This window comes from Electrona antarctica (assembly GCF_951216825.1).
Source record: "Electrona antarctica genome assembly, chromosome: 23".
In the NCBI taxonomy this organism is placed as follows: Eukaryota; Metazoa; Chordata; class Actinopteri; order Myctophiformes; family Myctophidae; genus Electrona; species Electrona antarctica.
The window spans coordinates 13,822,575-13,839,784 of record NC_136804.1 but is presented as its reverse complement, the minus strand read 5'-3'; the positions used below and the strand labels follow the sequence as shown (position 1 = coordinate 13,839,784).

The window sequence follows — 17,210 nt, the reverse complement described above, 5'->3', positions numbered from 1 at the left end:
TATTACAAAGTGCGAAAAAAACCAAACAGGAGTCAAGTTAATATCAAAACCTATGTGACATTAAAGCCCCCCGCTTACACTTCAGCTGCACGCCGGTGTCGTATACGCCCTAAAATAGGCGATCTTCAAGCCCACAACGCGTTGTGCAGCGGCGCGTTGTGAGCTTGTAGATTGGCTATTTTAGGGCGCGCGACACGGCACGCAACCCGAGTACAAATCAGGCTTTGCTATTACCATATGAGACTGCAGAGAGGCGAAGAGAAAACATTTGCACTCTGCGATGGAGGGAGGCAGAGGTGGCGTTGGTGTGTGTGGGTGTGTGTGTGTGTGTGTGTGTGTGAGTGCATGGCGGAGGACAATGGCGTCCAAATGGTAAGCGACCGGCCGCACGGTCGTCTTATTACATTAAAACACACACAAACCCAGACGAGCCGGCCATGAGCGGAACGTCTCTGTCAGCAGGTATTATGGAAATTGGCCTTTGGGTTTTTAAAAAAAAATCAGCCTATTTAATAAGAGGGTTTATGCCGGCGCCAGGAGCCAAGTGGAAACGATATCGTCCTGGATAAAAGCAAAGGCTGTCCAGTGAAAATGGATCCATGTGCGTGTGTGTGTGTGAGAGAGTGCGTGCGTGCGTGTGTGAGAGTGCGCGCGTGCGTGTGTGTGCATAATAGCTATAATATAAAAAGTTGTTTGGACATTTAAAACAGGCACAGTGGCTCCACCAACGTCTGCTGCTGTAGCATTCAGGGATAATATTATGACTCAATACCACATCTACGTTTCATTGCTATTCTAGTGGGAACATAAAGCACATTCAACTACTGTCTCTCTACGGGGAGTTCACTTACATTATCTGTTGACCATGATGCTGCATCAACATGTCTGCCAGGCTTTGTTTCAGAAAGGAAAGCATCATTTATTTATTTATTTTCTAAAAGAGGTTCAGATTCTATACAGACTAGACACTAGTCACCACTGCAGAGGGTAGCACAGGTCTGCTCAGAACCGAAGACCCAAGCCCCGAACCGAGCCGGGTCCAAAATATTGATTTTCCCCTTCTCGAGGATGGGTCCGTTTGAAATGCATGAACCCGTATGGACCCAACGACGACCATCTTTATACTATTTATTAAAAGTAGACGTTGGAATTACACTCAAAAATCCATATTGCCATATCGGATATTAAATGAGCCACGTTTAACGCCGACTCCACTGCTGAACACCATGGAGTGAGGTGGAACGCTGCAAGTCCAACGTCATCATTGTGGAGCATTGCTATGGCCATTATCTGCGTGGACGGACGGTATAAAGTCGGCGAAAATGTTCTCCATCTGCAGCACAGAGCAGAGCAGTAGTCTGTGACTACTCTGTTGTGACCGACACTGTGACACACATGGCCAATTAAATACCACGGTGAAATTAGCATTAAAAGAGCATAGGGTCCAGTACGGGTGTTATACATTTGAATTATCCTCAGTCTGTTTCGGACCGGGTCAAGTTTCCCTCGGCCCCGCGTTGGTCTGGGTCCAATTGTTTTTGGACCCGTGCTACCCTCTAATAACGACTGCAGCTGAAATGCCAACTGAACACAATAATTGTATCATCACAGTCACCAACAATTCTGATCTACACGACATTTATTTTATCATTATTGTTGTTATTACTATTATTACTATTGTGCGCCCACCTGCTTGTTCTTGTTGACACACTGCATGTACAGAGCTGCGATGTTGGAGCAGTGCAGCGTCTTCCCGGCGTTCTCTCTGTAACACTTCAGGATCTGACCCTGCAGGTCTGCACACACCGGGTAGGTCTCATAGCGCCTGGAGGGAGGGAGGACAGAGGGACAGACAGAGGGACAGATAGACAGAGAGACAGAAGACTCTATCAAACATGACTGTACGATATCATGGACCATCCAGATCTCTCAGGTCAAACATAAACGTGGGGAAGCAGCATTTAGTTTCTATCCACCACATATATCTGGAACAAACTCCCAGAAAACTGCAGGTCTGCTCTGTGACTCTTATAACACAACTAATAAGAGACCTTTCCGGTTGACGCTTCCCTTGATTGAGATATTTTTATTTTCTCTTTTCTTCTGCACTGCAACTGTAAATGCTACTTTGTACTTCTGCGTAAAGCACATTGCATTGCTGTGTAATACAAAAAAAAACAGCCTTGCCTTGCCATGATGAATCAACACATTTTGTCCACAGAACCACAACATTACAGACGATTCATAATTCTACACACAACTCCATCGCATGCCGAAAATAAACCGATCTCTGAGCTGTGTCTGTGACACCTTGTTGTCAGCTTGTATAGGTCGGCTATTTCTGGTGCGCAAAGCTGGTGTGGCGCGGAGTCAGGCAGAAACCTCTCAACTCCATATTCTAACTTTGTGTTTTTCTTTTGTCAATTATACACGCTACTTGATCACACTACAGCGTCACACAAAAGCATCAAAAGCGTGTAGACCTGCTGCTACTTTTGCCATTCAGGATTTTTAATCGGTTTTGGGACATATGAGGTTTCCACTCGACGACAGAGATGATAAATTAGGCATTCGGGCATGGAGAGAAGTCAAAGAACCTTCAACCTGACTTTGTTGGTGAACCATCACTCCCAGTGTGCTCCCTTAAGACTCCCTTAAGAGTTTAAAGGTCAACCCAATGAGTCCAGTCGGATCCATGGAGCTGTCAATGGAGGCTTTTGTCTCTAGACTAGCCTGCTCATCATCAGGACAATGCTGAAACGTCTCATTAACCCATGCAAGGACAAATCCAGACTAAATAACATATAGGCTCATTTTCCTACTTATATTGACTTGCCATGGGGTCTATGTTGCAGATCTTTGTTCCAGTGATGCTGCTATGGTACAATGGTCACACAGACAATTTAATTCCCAATAAGAATCTGTCCCTTTCGCCCACGAAAAACCTTTAAAAGCTTTCTCACACAAGACATTATTGGTTATAGTGCTGGGTGCTAGTGAATCCATATTGATTGTGAATGGCTCCCTATAGATGAGCGATGGTATCTGCCCTACGAACAGCAGCTATATAGCTGTCATCTTGCATTGGTCTAAGAAGTCAAGGACCCCCAAGTTGATGTGTATTTGGCCGCGGACCCCCTATCTGAAAATACTTTGTGCCAGGGAGCCCGCAGAAGAGATTGTTTCTGAAATGTTCTAAAATAGCAGATGTACCTGTACAAGCTCGTACGAGCCATTTTTGAATAGCTAGCGTATAAAATGTGGATAAAGCTACAATCTTCCTCAGGAATTCCTGATTCCTTTTTTCAAATTCCTGATGAAGACTATTGATCGTTATTTTACCCTCCAGCACCTTGATTAGAGTGCATGCATTTCTCCAAAATTACAGAAGATCCATGGGAAAAAAAGAGCAGATCTACAAGCTCACAATACATTACAATGTGAGCTTGCAGATCTGCTATATGTGGTTCACGACATCAGCGTGGCAACTGGCAACTTATTATGAATCCAGCTTTAGGATCAGTGATGTTAAATATCAATTAAATCGTTTGAAAATTAAATAGACATCGCTTTTGTAGACTGGACGCTAATGTGTCTAGCTATCCTAGCACGCTATATTATAGACCAGGGGTTCTCAACCTTTTCCGGGCTGGGACCCACAAAATAATCACATTTCAACTGGGGACCCCCACGGCCCCACCCTGAGAAGCACTTGGAATTGTAGGAGTTCAGTTGAGGTATTACATTTAGTTTTTTGAGTGGTGTAAACCACTCCTACAACTGGCTTTGTTAGTTTACGTGTCTGTCTGTCTGTTCGTACCAAAAAATGAGCACGGTTGCTATGGTCACCCAGTTCACACGGGTGTGATTTCATTACAGAGACATTACGTCAGACCACAGCTGATCAGTCTATATAAGACCTTACACCACTCAGTTCACACGGGTGTGATTTTTTTGTAAATATTGTGAAAACAGCAGATCTACAAGCTCACAACACCTCGCAATGCGTAGATCTTCCCCTCTTTCTTATTATTATCTAACAATTTGACCAATGTTTCATTAGTTTTTACACTATAGTGTGTTGATTACTTTTGATGCAGTAATGGTTTTAGTGTTTTCTTTCTTTCTTTGTTGAGGTATTAAAATGGTTTCAAAAGTCACCTGGGGACCCCTCCCCCCCCCAAAAAAAAATAAAATATGTGGGGACCCCAGGTTGAGAACCCCTGGTATAGACCAGGGGTTCTCAACATTTTTGTCCAGGGACCCCCGGCAATGCTTTGGCAATATCTCTGGACCCCCGCCCCGCCCCCTCCTGACCCCCAATATAAATTGACTGCTACAATAACCTTAACCCATTTTGGGCAGGAACCCCTTTTGGTGTTTTAAGCATTATGTTATAATTTAGCTATTGAAAAATAGCAGATCTACAAGCTCATAGCGCGCCACTGGTCTGCTATTTTTGAAAAATCGTGGAAAAAAAATCAAAAACCCCCCCCCCTTTTTTTTTTTTTTTTTTTTAATAATTTGGGGACCCCCTAAAATAATTTGGCGACCCCCCGAGGGGTCGCGACCCACGGGTTGAGAACTCCTGGTATAGACCAATCATCCGCTATTGGCTTTGTACAGCTGCATCAGCGGCATGACAGCCGCTATAGGACACACAGTATGCTAATGCTTGACGTTACACAGCCCAACGGTGCATTTAAAACCAGGCATCGTTTATTACAACACAGCCCGGCAACGTAGTCTGTTCCGCAGCAGATTTAAGGATTGTTTTTCTGTGTGTTTCAGCAGTGGGATGTGCACTATACCAGCCCTGTGCCCAAATGCTAACTGCTACTGTCAGTCTTTTAACACACGCCATAAAAACCCCATAATAAAGGAACCAGCACATGCTATACGGCTATTATGCTAATGATGGTGTCATCTCTTTGGTACACACCAGTGGTCTGGACAATGCATCTGCCGCACTGAACAGCAGCGTTGCCACATTTTATTTGAGAGAGAAATTAAGCAACTAGGTCCATGGAAACATGAAGCCCAAAAGAAGCAGCCAGGCTACAGAGCATGAGCCCTTTAAACCTACAGTATAAACTGCATTGGCTATTTGAAAATAGCAGATTTACAAGCTCACAAACGTCGCGATGCTACACGCTGTGGATCTGCTATTTTCAAAAGAAAATCTGGAAGCAAGACAAATCTGGTACAAGGGTCACACAATATTTGTGGATGTGGCGTCTGTGGACAAATACATATTCATTTGACATGAACTTGACATGAAAATGTTTGAGAACCACTGGTTTAAAAAAAAAAAAAGCAACCAATATATACAAGCAACTTTACACAAAGAAACAAGGCAACAAAGCCCAAAGTCACTTATATGAAGCAGACTTGGCAACACTGCTGAACAGGCCTAAGAGGTACTAGATCTGTGCATGCATGCACATGTGCGTGGGTGTGCGTTTTTGCGTGCGCGGGACACATTTCTACCCTGTCAGCAACTCTGGGAAACTCAGAGGGATACCGGAGGGGCAGCTGAGCCTTTCTAGTCTGAATCAGATGTTTGATTTGCCCCCTGGAGTGAGAAATCACCCCCCTGTTGGATATAAAACAGGAGGATAGGCCGCATGGGTCATTACCCCAGGTCTAATGCAGCAGGAAACTTGGTGCAGCAGGGAGGAGGCGTGTGTGTGTGTCTGTCTGTGTGCGCGTGCGTGCATATGTGCATCCCACACGCCACATGCTCTTATTTAGCTAGCCCCGCAGGGACACGGCGCTAAAATCTATAGTCCTTGTCAGTGTGGGTCAGTGACAATTAGTGACAATAAGGGAAAAGTGTTCACTCTTCCCCTCAAGGACTCCACCATTCACCGACGTGCCCTTGGGCAAACGCACCGAACCGCCAACTGCCTGCAGTGGGGATGCACATGACTTTAACCACGACTTATAAACCCCCCCCAAATGGTTGAGTGGAGTCCCTCAGGGCTCTATGCTAGTGTATTTTCTGTTTTCTGCCATTGTGGTGGAAACGCTTTTGCTGAAAATAGCCGATCGACAAGCTCACGAAGCGTTGTGAGCTTGTTGATGTGCCATTTTTCCTGCGAAAGCTTTCCCCACAATACGGATGCTGGGGTTTAAGTGGTTAAAAAGGGACTGTGACAGGATTGACTGTTAACAGGAATGAATGTAACAGGATTGACTATAACAGGAATGACTGTAACATAATTGAATGACAGACCACCCCACCCCCCACCTATTTATTTCAATGAAAGTTGCTCACCAGCGCATGAAGCACCCGGAAGTACCTCTACTTCCTGGATTGGCTCCGACGTTGGAGCGAATAGAGCAGAGCGCACTAGCGTTTCTGACGTGTCATACCAAAGCCTACACGGGTTGTGCAAGGACGCGCTGTGATTGGCCAGTCGCAGTGATTGACAGCCTAAACCTAACCTCAGTAAAACTATACCTAAACCCAACCCTAAATTTAACTTGCCTGGGGGCGTGGTTATAAGCACAATCCGTGTTGGATTTAGTATGTCATGTTTCTGACCATAGAAGCATGCGCAGTGGCATCCTAAATGCAGGAAGTCTCCCAGACAGGGCCACCAGGCTTCGCTGGCTTGGTTCAAAGCCCTGGCTGATGATGGCATAAAGGCCTGCCTGTCAAACGTGAAAAGCCTCGAGTTTTGTTGCCACCTTTCTACTGAACCCAGAAGTGGAACATTATGCCGAGTGTGGAGCCACGGGGATGGGCCCCGGGTCCCGTCATTATTGGTGCTTCTGGAAGCCATGGGAGGGCTCCACGAGTCCCGTCACTTCTGCCTGGAAGCCATGGCAATGACAAGGCCATTGCTCTGCGTCAGGCAGGGTTACTACTGAACGATGACAGCAGCAAGACTCTCTTCATAATATGGATGCCAGCGTCTCATTTGTTACAATGCCAACGGGCATCATCTGCAAGCAGGGATGGTGGGGGAGGGGGTGGGATACAACATACACCTGCTAATTACTTCCTTAAGCATTAGCGTTAATGCCAGGTGCATCCCGCTGATACCAACCACGGTGTTTATCATCCACTAATGACTTACTGAGAGAGAGACAGAGAGAGAGAGAGAGAGAGAGAGGCAGAGAGAGAGAGAGAGGCAGAGAGAGAGACAGAGAGAGAGAGAGAGAGAGGCAGAGAGAGAGACAGAGAGAGAGGCAGAGAGAGAGAGAGAGGCAGAGAGAGAGACAGAGAGAGAGAGAGAGAGAGAGGCAGAGAGAGAGACAGAGAGCGAGAGAGAGAGAGAGAGAGAGAGAGAGAGAGGCAGAGAGAGAGACAGAGAGCGAGAGAGAGAGACAGAGAGAGAGAGAGAGAGAGAGAGAGAGAGAGAGAGAGAGAGAGAGGGGGAGAGTCAGAGAGAGAGAGACAGAGAGAGAGAGAGCAAGAGAGCGCGCGAGAGAGAGAGAGAGAGAGAGAGAGAGAGAGAGAGAGAGAGCGAGGTGCAAGGGAACATTTCTGGATAATGACCTACTGTAATGTGTTGGTTCTGTTGGTTGGTTTTCCTTATAACAGGGGGTAGAGTTAAAGGGATAGTTTACTCACCCCACAGAGACTTTGTTTGTTTTTTGTTGCCGTTATGATTCGTCTATAGGGAGCAGGTCATCAAATGATTGACTTAGGAATGCGACAAAAACATTAAGAATATCCCTTTAATAACATTCAATCTAGTGTCCTTATTTTGTATTGACTTTGGTCTTTTTTCTCAGTAAAGTCGCTTGTAAATGTTAATAGTTTTAGGGTTTTTTGGACTCGTTTCTGAAGTGTAGTTGCTTATTTGGGCTCGCTTTCAAATTGCATGATTATTATTTAAACCACTGGTATTTGCATGTATTTGTCCTCTAAGCCCATCTGATGGTTTTTGTGCCAGGGAGCCCCGTACCAGAATTGTGTTGTTATAATGTTTCAAAAAGCTTTGAAATATTCCACATTTTATTTCCAGATTGTCTTTAACCCATTTTAAGCGAGAACCCCTTTTGGTGGTTACATACATTATGTTATAATTTAGCTATTGAAAAATAGCAGATCTACAAGTTCATAGCGCGCCACCGAGTGGCGCGCTATGAACTTGTAGGTCTGCTATTTTTGAAAAATCGTTAAAATGTGCCTGAAATCTTTCAGAAAATTGTCATGATTTAGATTTTTTTTTTTTTTTAATTTCTACGTCAGGCCTGAATGGGTTAAATAGCAGATCTACGTGTTGTGATATTGTAGGTCTACGTGCTATTTTCAAATAGATAATGTATACAGTATATACTAGGTTTAAAGTGCCCATATCCTAGTCTCTTCTATTTGGCTTGTTTCACTGTTGGGTTGGTCTGATGTGTTGAAGACAGTATATCGCGTGTGCAGAGAGAGACGCGTGGCGTCTATTCTTCAGAACACGATGATAAGTGTACTTCCTTAACAGCCATGCATCATCCTGCTCCCATGGGAGAGTAGTAGATTCCTCCGTCTAAATGTTTCAAACCTTGGATTAGTCTTAAGACAAATTCAGTTATTTCTGGCAGTAGTGCTTCATTAAGGCCTGATTATTCCATGACGTTTCTGCATAGGAGTGAGGGTTTGTGGGCGGCGTTGCTTAACGTGGTGGATATTGATTACACCTGCCAAATTATGGTTGGGTTCTTCTTTGTGCCCAGTATGGCACAAAAACTACACTGTCTTACCAAAAAGAACATACAAAACAGCATGTTGTTTGCTGTCTGGGCCTCTCGTCCCCATATTTTAATATCTATCTATATCTATATCTATCTATATCTATATCTATATATATATATATATATATATATATATATATATCTATCTATCTATCTATATATATATCTATATCTAATTATTATTATTTTTAATCGTACATTTTCATAAATTAACACCATACTCGATCATACTACAGCTCGACCTGGCATGCATACAGCTTGTGGATCTGCTACTTTTAAGGCTTTTGAATCCTGAAAAAGAGGTTTCCACTGAACTGAATCTTTTTTTTTGAAGCTGGTGCCTGAAAACATATTAGGCTCGTGGCCCACAAGGTAAGACAATACATCACATATAAGATAATACAAAAATAAAAAAGCCCCACAGGTTACTACTCTAGGAGAGGCACTCATGCCAGTGTCCTCTGATCGTAGAAGTGTACCTGACAGAACTACGGCCGCGGCCCGCGGGTCTGTCATCTGTTCAATGAGTCCATTCAGTGAGCGATCCAGCCATGCTCATGAATTTGAAAGTCAGGTTCCTCAACAGAGCCATGAAGGCAGTGAGACCCAGCGTACAAAAGAGTTCACTGGCTCTAGTGCTCCTGGGTTTCTTTAACAGAATTCGAAGACAGTCATTATAGGCTACCTGCAGCTTGCGTAAGCTCTCCCTCTTATACTTCACCCACAGTGGGGCTGTATAGACGTTATAGATGTTATATTACCTAAGATGGATGAATTGGGAGTAAACATGTTTGGAAAAACACCCGTTTCTTCATTCAAAGGCTGCCTGCTTGGCACTAGCATTGGATACCCTAGGCTAGGTAATGGATGCACGGCAGGTGATGCTTCACTTGCCAAAAAAAAAGAAAGAAAGAAAGCATTTCTGTTATTTGAAGGCATGCTTTGCCGACAAATCTTTTAATCAAAAGGTGGTTCAGATCTCCTGTGAAAACACACTCGGTGGGTGTGAGCGTCGGTGTTTGCAATCTGCATGCAGGTATCGAAAAGATGAACCAAGGTTATTGTAGTTAAATAAAACTACGTTTGACCCTGCTTATTATCGGATATCGATTATCGGCCAAAATGTCTATATTGCGCATGTTTTCACACACACACACACACACACACACACACACACACACACACACACACACACACACACACACACACACACACACACACACACACACACACACACACACACACACACACACACACACACACACACACACACGGTTTCTAAGCTTTATAAGCTCATAAATCACAGAGAAGGGGATAGAGAGAAAGGGGAGAGGAGAGGGGAGGAGATGAGAGAGGAGAAGAGAGGAGGAGAGGAGGAGAGAGGGACCGATATGACAGAAAAAAAGTCTCTATATTGAGATGAGATGCCTTATCAGGACGATGGACAGAGACTGTATGTGTGTGTGTGTAGGAGCACGTTAAGATAACACACATAACACATGCGTCTCAGACACAGAGGGCACAGGAGGGAGAGAAATGGGGGAGCACGGAATGGGGGGGGGGGGGGGGAGTTCTAGGGCACTATGATGAAATGAGAGAGCCGGAGAGGAGAGGAGAGGAGAAGAGAGGAAAATATAGGAAAGTAGAGGAGAATAAAGAGGAGAGGGTGAACGTGTCCCATTTAACATGTAGTAAAGCAGAACAGATTACCCTCTCTCTCTCTCCCCCCCCCCCCCCCTCTCTCTCTCTGCTCAAGGTGTCCCTATATCAGCACATACGATCCCCTTCTTTCTATAAAGTCAGCACATTAAAATGGAAGTGAATCCCAGCCCCAGCGGGTTTATTATGGCACCGCACACACATACATGTTTGTTCAAAGACCGTATTGAGCGTAACGCTGCATGGTAAAGGCATTGAGATGGATGGTGGTGTGTGGGGGCTCTTCATACAACATGTTTGGACGGCACGCAGGCGGACAACAAGCACGCAGCTTACCATCCCTCATACCAACATATATTGACCATTACCCAACATACATATGCTTTAAAGTTTAAACCATTAAGACCGGGACAGCATGCTGTGTCGTTTTTACATTGTAGCGTTGGCTATTCAAAAATAGCAGATCTACAAGCTCGCAGCACGCCACTTCGTGCTGCACTGCGAGCGTGTACATCTGCCATTTAAAAAAAAAATCTCAGTGACAAATGTTGAATTAAGCCTCTTTCGACTTCCTTCACAGGTGTTACCGATGATACGAATTAAGGCTGTTCCATTTAGTGTACAGTGGGTCTCAAACTTTTTAATTTCAAGGACCCCCATAACCCTGAGAGTTACACACCCGTACAGGGCCATTTGGAACCCACTCAAGGACACTTTGAGATCCACTGGCCGTAGCAGAGTGTTTCCAGCGAGCCTACATTCACAATAGCAGAATGGAAAAGAGCCTTAACTAGAAAAAGTGCCCTTCTGGGCACAGGTCTCCACCAGGAGGATAGGACTGTGTGAGATGTTTGGTAATATAAAGTAATATAAACATGTTTTTTTGTTTGTTAGTTTTTTGCAACAATTTTCTTCATTTCGTGGAAATGCAGAGTGCCTGGTGGCACTATAATAGGCCAATGTGAAAAGGGTGCCATTTCTTCATACGCCTTTAATGGCAATTGGATGATTTGAGGCATTTTGTTCCAAAAATGTGTTATAACAGGCCAATGTGAAAAGGGTTCCTCAGCCTAGTAAGAAAATGTGTGAAAGATTTCACGTAAATTGCATGCTGCGTTCATGATTTGAGGCTTTTGTTCAAAACGGTGCAATCTTGCAAACTGTGAAAGCCAATTATAGCCAATTAGGATGGAATATGAAATATCGGACAGATCCGATTTGAGCACATGACCATAGAGATACTGTGTAACGATTTGTGAGATTTTTGGACAGAATCTGGAGGAGTAATATCAAAAAATGTGTTTTACAAAAGTCGGCCTCCTGGTGGCGCTATAAAAGGCAGATGCGGAAAATGCAGGTCAAAGGTTTGTCCTTGGCCTCTAGGGAGTGTGCATGCAACGTTTCACGCAGATCGGTGCAGTTTTAGGTAAAACATGTGAAAAGCTGCCTCATGGTGGCGCTATAACAGGCCGTTCTGGAAAATGTGGGGCAGAGGTTCATCGTTGGCATCCAGGGAGTGTGTGTGCAAAGTTTGGCATCGACCGGTTTAACGGTGCCGGAGATTAGCTGGTAACAGACGGACGGAAGGAAGGACGGACGGACACACACACACACACGGACGGACACACACACACACACGGACGGAGTGCAAAACATACTCTCTCCCCATGCCTTCGGCCTGGTGGAGACAATTAGTAGCATCGGTAACACCTGTGAAGGAAGTCGGAAGAGGCCTGGAAAGTAGAAAGAGTTATTTGCATAATGGCTGCTTTGCATAGACCCTATTGAAGGTCAAAACCACAATAGGGTCAAAGCCATGACCTATCATAAAAATGATTGTAAATTTTGAACGTTTCAGTTCAACATAAAGAAGGCATTTTTTTGAATCGGCCTCATGTCTTAATGGGTTAACACCGAGAGACATACTGTAGTGCAGTCAAATAGTAAAAAGTGATAGCCATAGATCTCTGTTAAGGGTGCATGCACAGACCAACACACGCACACACACACAGCTTCAGTTGAACAAATGGTGCAAACCAGACGCTCATCTGTCATGATTTTTGCTTTAAATATAACTTTGAGAACTGAATTAGTGTAACCCAACACACACACACACACACACACACACACACACACACACACACACACACACACACACACACACACACACACACACACACACACACACACACACACACACACACACACACACACACACACACACACACACACACACACACACACACACACACACACAATGATATGGATTCACTCTGGGCCCGCCTCCAGATTGAGTTCTCGCCGGCCACATTGTCTATTTATCATCATTTGGGTCCACTTAGGGGTTAATAGGGTTAAAAGGTTACGCGGGGCTGCACTCTTGAAAGGCCCTCATGTTCGCTCCGCTTAAGACACACGTCAGGGCAAATAAATACAAATGATCCAGTTACGGAGAAAAATGACACTCGCTCGTCTCACGATACTCGTCTCAAGAGAAGACCTGTGACCCCCCCCCCCCCCCTACCCCCCCAAGACATCCATCAGCACAGATAGAGGAGAAAAGAGAAGAGGGCCCAGGGTACTGTATCTGTGAACAAGGTGCACAGACAGACAGAACAGCAGTCCTACAGTTGGGTGCCACCGATATTGTCCCTTATCATTTGACCCATTTAGGCCTGACCTCAAAATTAAAAAAAATCCTTCTAAATCCTCCAGTTTTCTGAAATAAATATTTTCACGATTTTTAAAAAATAGCAGACCTACAAGCTCGTAGCGCGCCACTCGGTGGCGCGCTATGAGCTTGTAGATCTGCTATTTTTCAATAGCTAAATTATAACAATGTTTAAAACACCAAAAGGGGTTCCCGCCCAAAATGGGTTAACTGTCCTTTTGCGCAGATCACGCAAACCTCAGCAAAAAGAAAAGGACAATATCGATGGCCTCCAACTGTACCTCCACCACACCCGAATATCCCTATCTGGTCAGCATATAACTCAATCCTGGCATCTGAGAAGCCTTTGACAGAGGTCTTCGTGCTTTGCATTCGATTGCAGCTCTACCTCATGAATGGCAAACACTGAAAACAGTCTTATAGCACAACAGATAAACTGCACGATAAGACCGATAAGCTTGGACCTGGCCCTGTAGGAACGTACAAAGCAACTGTGGGTGACCAGGGATGCCTACAATGGTAAGTGAGTGCTGAGGCTGGGTGAAAGGAACACTGTTATAAGAGCACAGAGGGAGGGAGGGCTGCTGGCAACACCACATAAAAGATAGTTGGCTTGATGGAGCCTGAAAGAGAGACGTGTGAGAGGTGAAGACGGACTAGGAGAGACAAAAGAAATTAAAATAAAGACAACATACATTAAGGCTTATAAAGCAGTGGTTCTAGCCCATGACCCAAAACGGTGACAATAGCCAATCTACAAGCGGACAACCCGTCGCGGCGCCTTAGTGTGACGATTAAGTTTAATAATGTGTAATAGACAGTTTGGACGTGACTGAGATGCAAAACGGAGAAGCTCTGTAATCAAAGTCAGCTGTGCTTGGAGGAAGGTGCAGCTATGGGAATCACACAGGTGAATGAACTCAAGATTAATTTATATTCATAAGGGTCTATCTATTCTATGTCATCACGCAGGACATTTCCGTTTGACAGGAATTCAAAGTAATTGAGTTTGCCTTTTGATATAAAAAATACACAACAATTGGTTTAAAAATAAATAATTGGCATCTATCTATTTTTAGGTATGTCCATATTTAATTATGATGACCACGGATATGCTCTAAAAGTGTTAAAAATGTTACTTTTGTCTTTAAGCGTGCAACAGAGAGAGACAGTGTGAATGCGTCCTCTTCACTGTGACCTCACACACAGATCAATACGGCTGACACTTGACGTTGGTTTACCAGCACGTGTGAACCTTATAACTACTATAAGACAGAGGTCACCCGGGCCTGGTTGAAGGCTTATCGCAGGTACACACTCTGTCACGCCAACGCCAAGAGCCAGGTCCGGCCGGCGCACGATCAATGTCGACCGCACAACACAACACAACACAACACAACACAACACAACAACACCAGAGCCCTGGCCGTTCCGTCACTACTGTATGCTAACAGAGCAGGCATAAACAACATAAGATAAACCCAACGATTAAGAGATGTAAACGATCCTCCCAAACATTTACAACGCAAAATCGTTAATACAGCCCCTAAAAGGCTGTGTGTGTGTGCGTGCGCGTGCACAAACGTCCTGTTTTACAGACTAGAAGCTTTTGCAGCTAAGAGGGAGAGCTTTTAAGGCAGTTATTGACTTGTGTCTGGCTGCTCAAGTGCCCCACCATCTTGTCTCGGGGTTCAAGTTGCCATAGCTACAGGAGCCTGTGATGGCAGCGGCTATAACCCGATGGTAAAGACCATGGTGGATATAGAAAGCCACAAGAGGTGAAATGCTACACAAATGGCATACAAAATGGTCTCCTAAGTGGACGTCGTCTGGCGGCAGATCTCGCAAACGTCCTACGTTTTACTCGTGCTAGGTCGCTACTAGCCATTTCCCAAAAGATATTTATACATTTCGTAAACTTGTGACATTGGATATTTCTCTGTAATGTGTACTTTAACTTTTTGTACTTTAAGTACGTTTTGGGGCCAATACTTTCAAACCGGGAACGCATCTGTGTCATTTTAGATTTCTTTGGCTATTCAAAAATAGCAGATCTACAAGCTCATACCACGTTGCTTCGTGCTATAGCAGATCTATGAGCTTGTAGATCTGCTATACAAAAAATGAACATTTTTGAAAATCTTTGAATTCATATATTTTTTTAAAGCAAACAATTTGAAGTCAAATTTGGTTTTGGGGGGGGGTCCCCAAAATATTTTGAGACGGGTCCACTGCCAAATTCATATAACTTTGGGGGCTCTTAATCTTGACATGAAAAGGTTTGAGCAGCAGAAAACTGTTAAAAGGGGTTAAGTACCATTGGTTAATGTTGGTGCAGTAATTAATCCCACTGCCCAGCTGAGCTCCCTCCATGCACAGTTGCACACCCATTACAAATCAGGGGTGTCGTGGGAGTTTGTATTGTTTCTTGTGAAAACAAGGCAAACTTTTCTTTCCCCGTTCTGCCAACACCAATGCAATCAGACCTTTAAGTACAGAGTGGCCCACCTCGGCAAAGCCATTTGTATTCCACGGAGGCCATGTTCAACAGAATGGGGTTGCTGAGTTTTGTTTTGTTCTTATTTTCGGGGGCGTTTAATGGCTCTCGGGATGCAGAGCCGTGTTAAACTTCAATCACACAGACTCCAGATCAGCCCTTAACACATTGTCTGCTGTTGACGTACAGTATATATACATTATTTAATAGACATCTGTTGTCTACGATTGACGTAGGCCTATATACAGTTGGGTGCCACCGATATTGTCCCTTATCATTTGACCCATTTAGGCCTGACCTCAAAATTTAAAAAAATCCTTATAAATCCTCCAGTTTTCTGAAATAAATATTTTCACGATTTTTCAAAAATAGCAGACCTACAAGCTCGTAGCGCGCCACTCGGTGGCGCGCTATGAGCTTGTAGATCTGCTATTTTTCAATAGCTAACATAATGTTTAAAACACCAAAAGGGGTTCCCGCCCAAAATGGGTTAACTGTCCTTTTGCGCAGATCACGCAAACCTCAGCAAAAAGAAAAGGACAATATCGATGGCCTCCAACTGTATATGTTTTATATCGCTTTATATGGATCTGAAACGGCACCGCTAAAAAACAACTTGTAGCCCCGAGCCGGTTGCTAGGCAGCGCCTTGCTCACTCCCGCACGCACAGAACGTGCTCATGCATGCGTAGACTACCGTTATAATTAGGACCTTCTATGGCTCTTTTCTCAAAAACTATACGTCGCTGTCCGTTGTGCTGATCAGACAGCCGAGGTTCGGATCTGATTTCTGATTTTTTCAGCCTCTATGATTTTATGGTTTTTAACTGTACAATTAATTCATGTGTTTTGTCTAGTATTTGTATGTAGGCTACTCTATCGACTCCCTGAGTGTCTGGAATAAAGTTTGAATTGAATACTACAGTGCCACACAAAAGTATCAAACGCAACACAGATACAATCTCGAAACGCAGCGTGAAGCAACGTGCTTTGAGCTCGTCGATCTGGCGTTTTTGAATTTGAATGCTGAAAAGTACCGTCTCTGTCGGTTTCCACCCGACAGACGATATTAGGGACTGGCTTTCTCTCTCTCCGACTGAGGGTAGATTGCATTAGATATGACCTTTTTTTTTTTTTTTTACAGATGCAGTGGAATGTTTTCTTTGCCTCAAATGGCGTGAGATAACACCGCGATGATGCACACAAGTATGAAAAGAAAGTTTTCCTTTGACACCAAACACCTCCGCCAAAGATAGCCAATTTACAAGCTCACAACATGTGGCATTGCGATGCCTGGCATTGTGGCAAGCTTATAGCTGATCTGCAGATCAGCTATAAGTAGTTTTCTTCTCTAAAATGTATTATTTTTCATAATCTTATTGACTTGATCAGTTCAATTAACTGTTGCCACCAGGTTAATTTTAGCTTTCAATATCTTTCCCCCTTAATTCTCTCCTTTTGTCACAAACCAGTTCAATGTTCTTTTCATTAAGACATCCCTTCAGTTCTATAATAGATGCCCTGTGTTCTTATTGTTTTGGGTGTTGGGGAGTCCTGATAGTTTGGTCTTATTGTTTTGGGTGGTGGGGAGTCCTGATAGTTTTGTTCTTATTGTTTTGGGTGGTGGGGAGTCCTGATAGTTTTGGTCTCGGGCTGACATTGTTTTCGCCGGAACTTGATCTAT

The 17,210-nt window shown here is 44.1% G+C and overlaps 1 protein-coding gene across 9 annotated transcripts in view; it reads right to left on the bottom strand.

Moving 5' to 3' along the window:
- chchd3a (coiled-coil-helix-coiled-coil-helix domain containing 3a) overlaps positions 1-17,210 on the bottom strand; it is a 137,394-nt gene that overhangs the window by 5,393 nt on the left and 114,791 nt on the right. For all 9 annotated transcript variants that reach the window (XR_013788958.1, XM_079493990.1, XM_079493991.1 and 6 more), the window contains one exon: positions 1,690-1,825. Coding sequence is in view for 8 of the 9 variants with exons in the window: in XM_079493990.1 (XP_079350116.1) it covers positions 1,690-1,825 (136 nt within the window). In the remaining variant the exon portion in view is untranslated. The remainder of the gene's footprint in view (positions 1-1,689; positions 1,826-17,210) is intronic.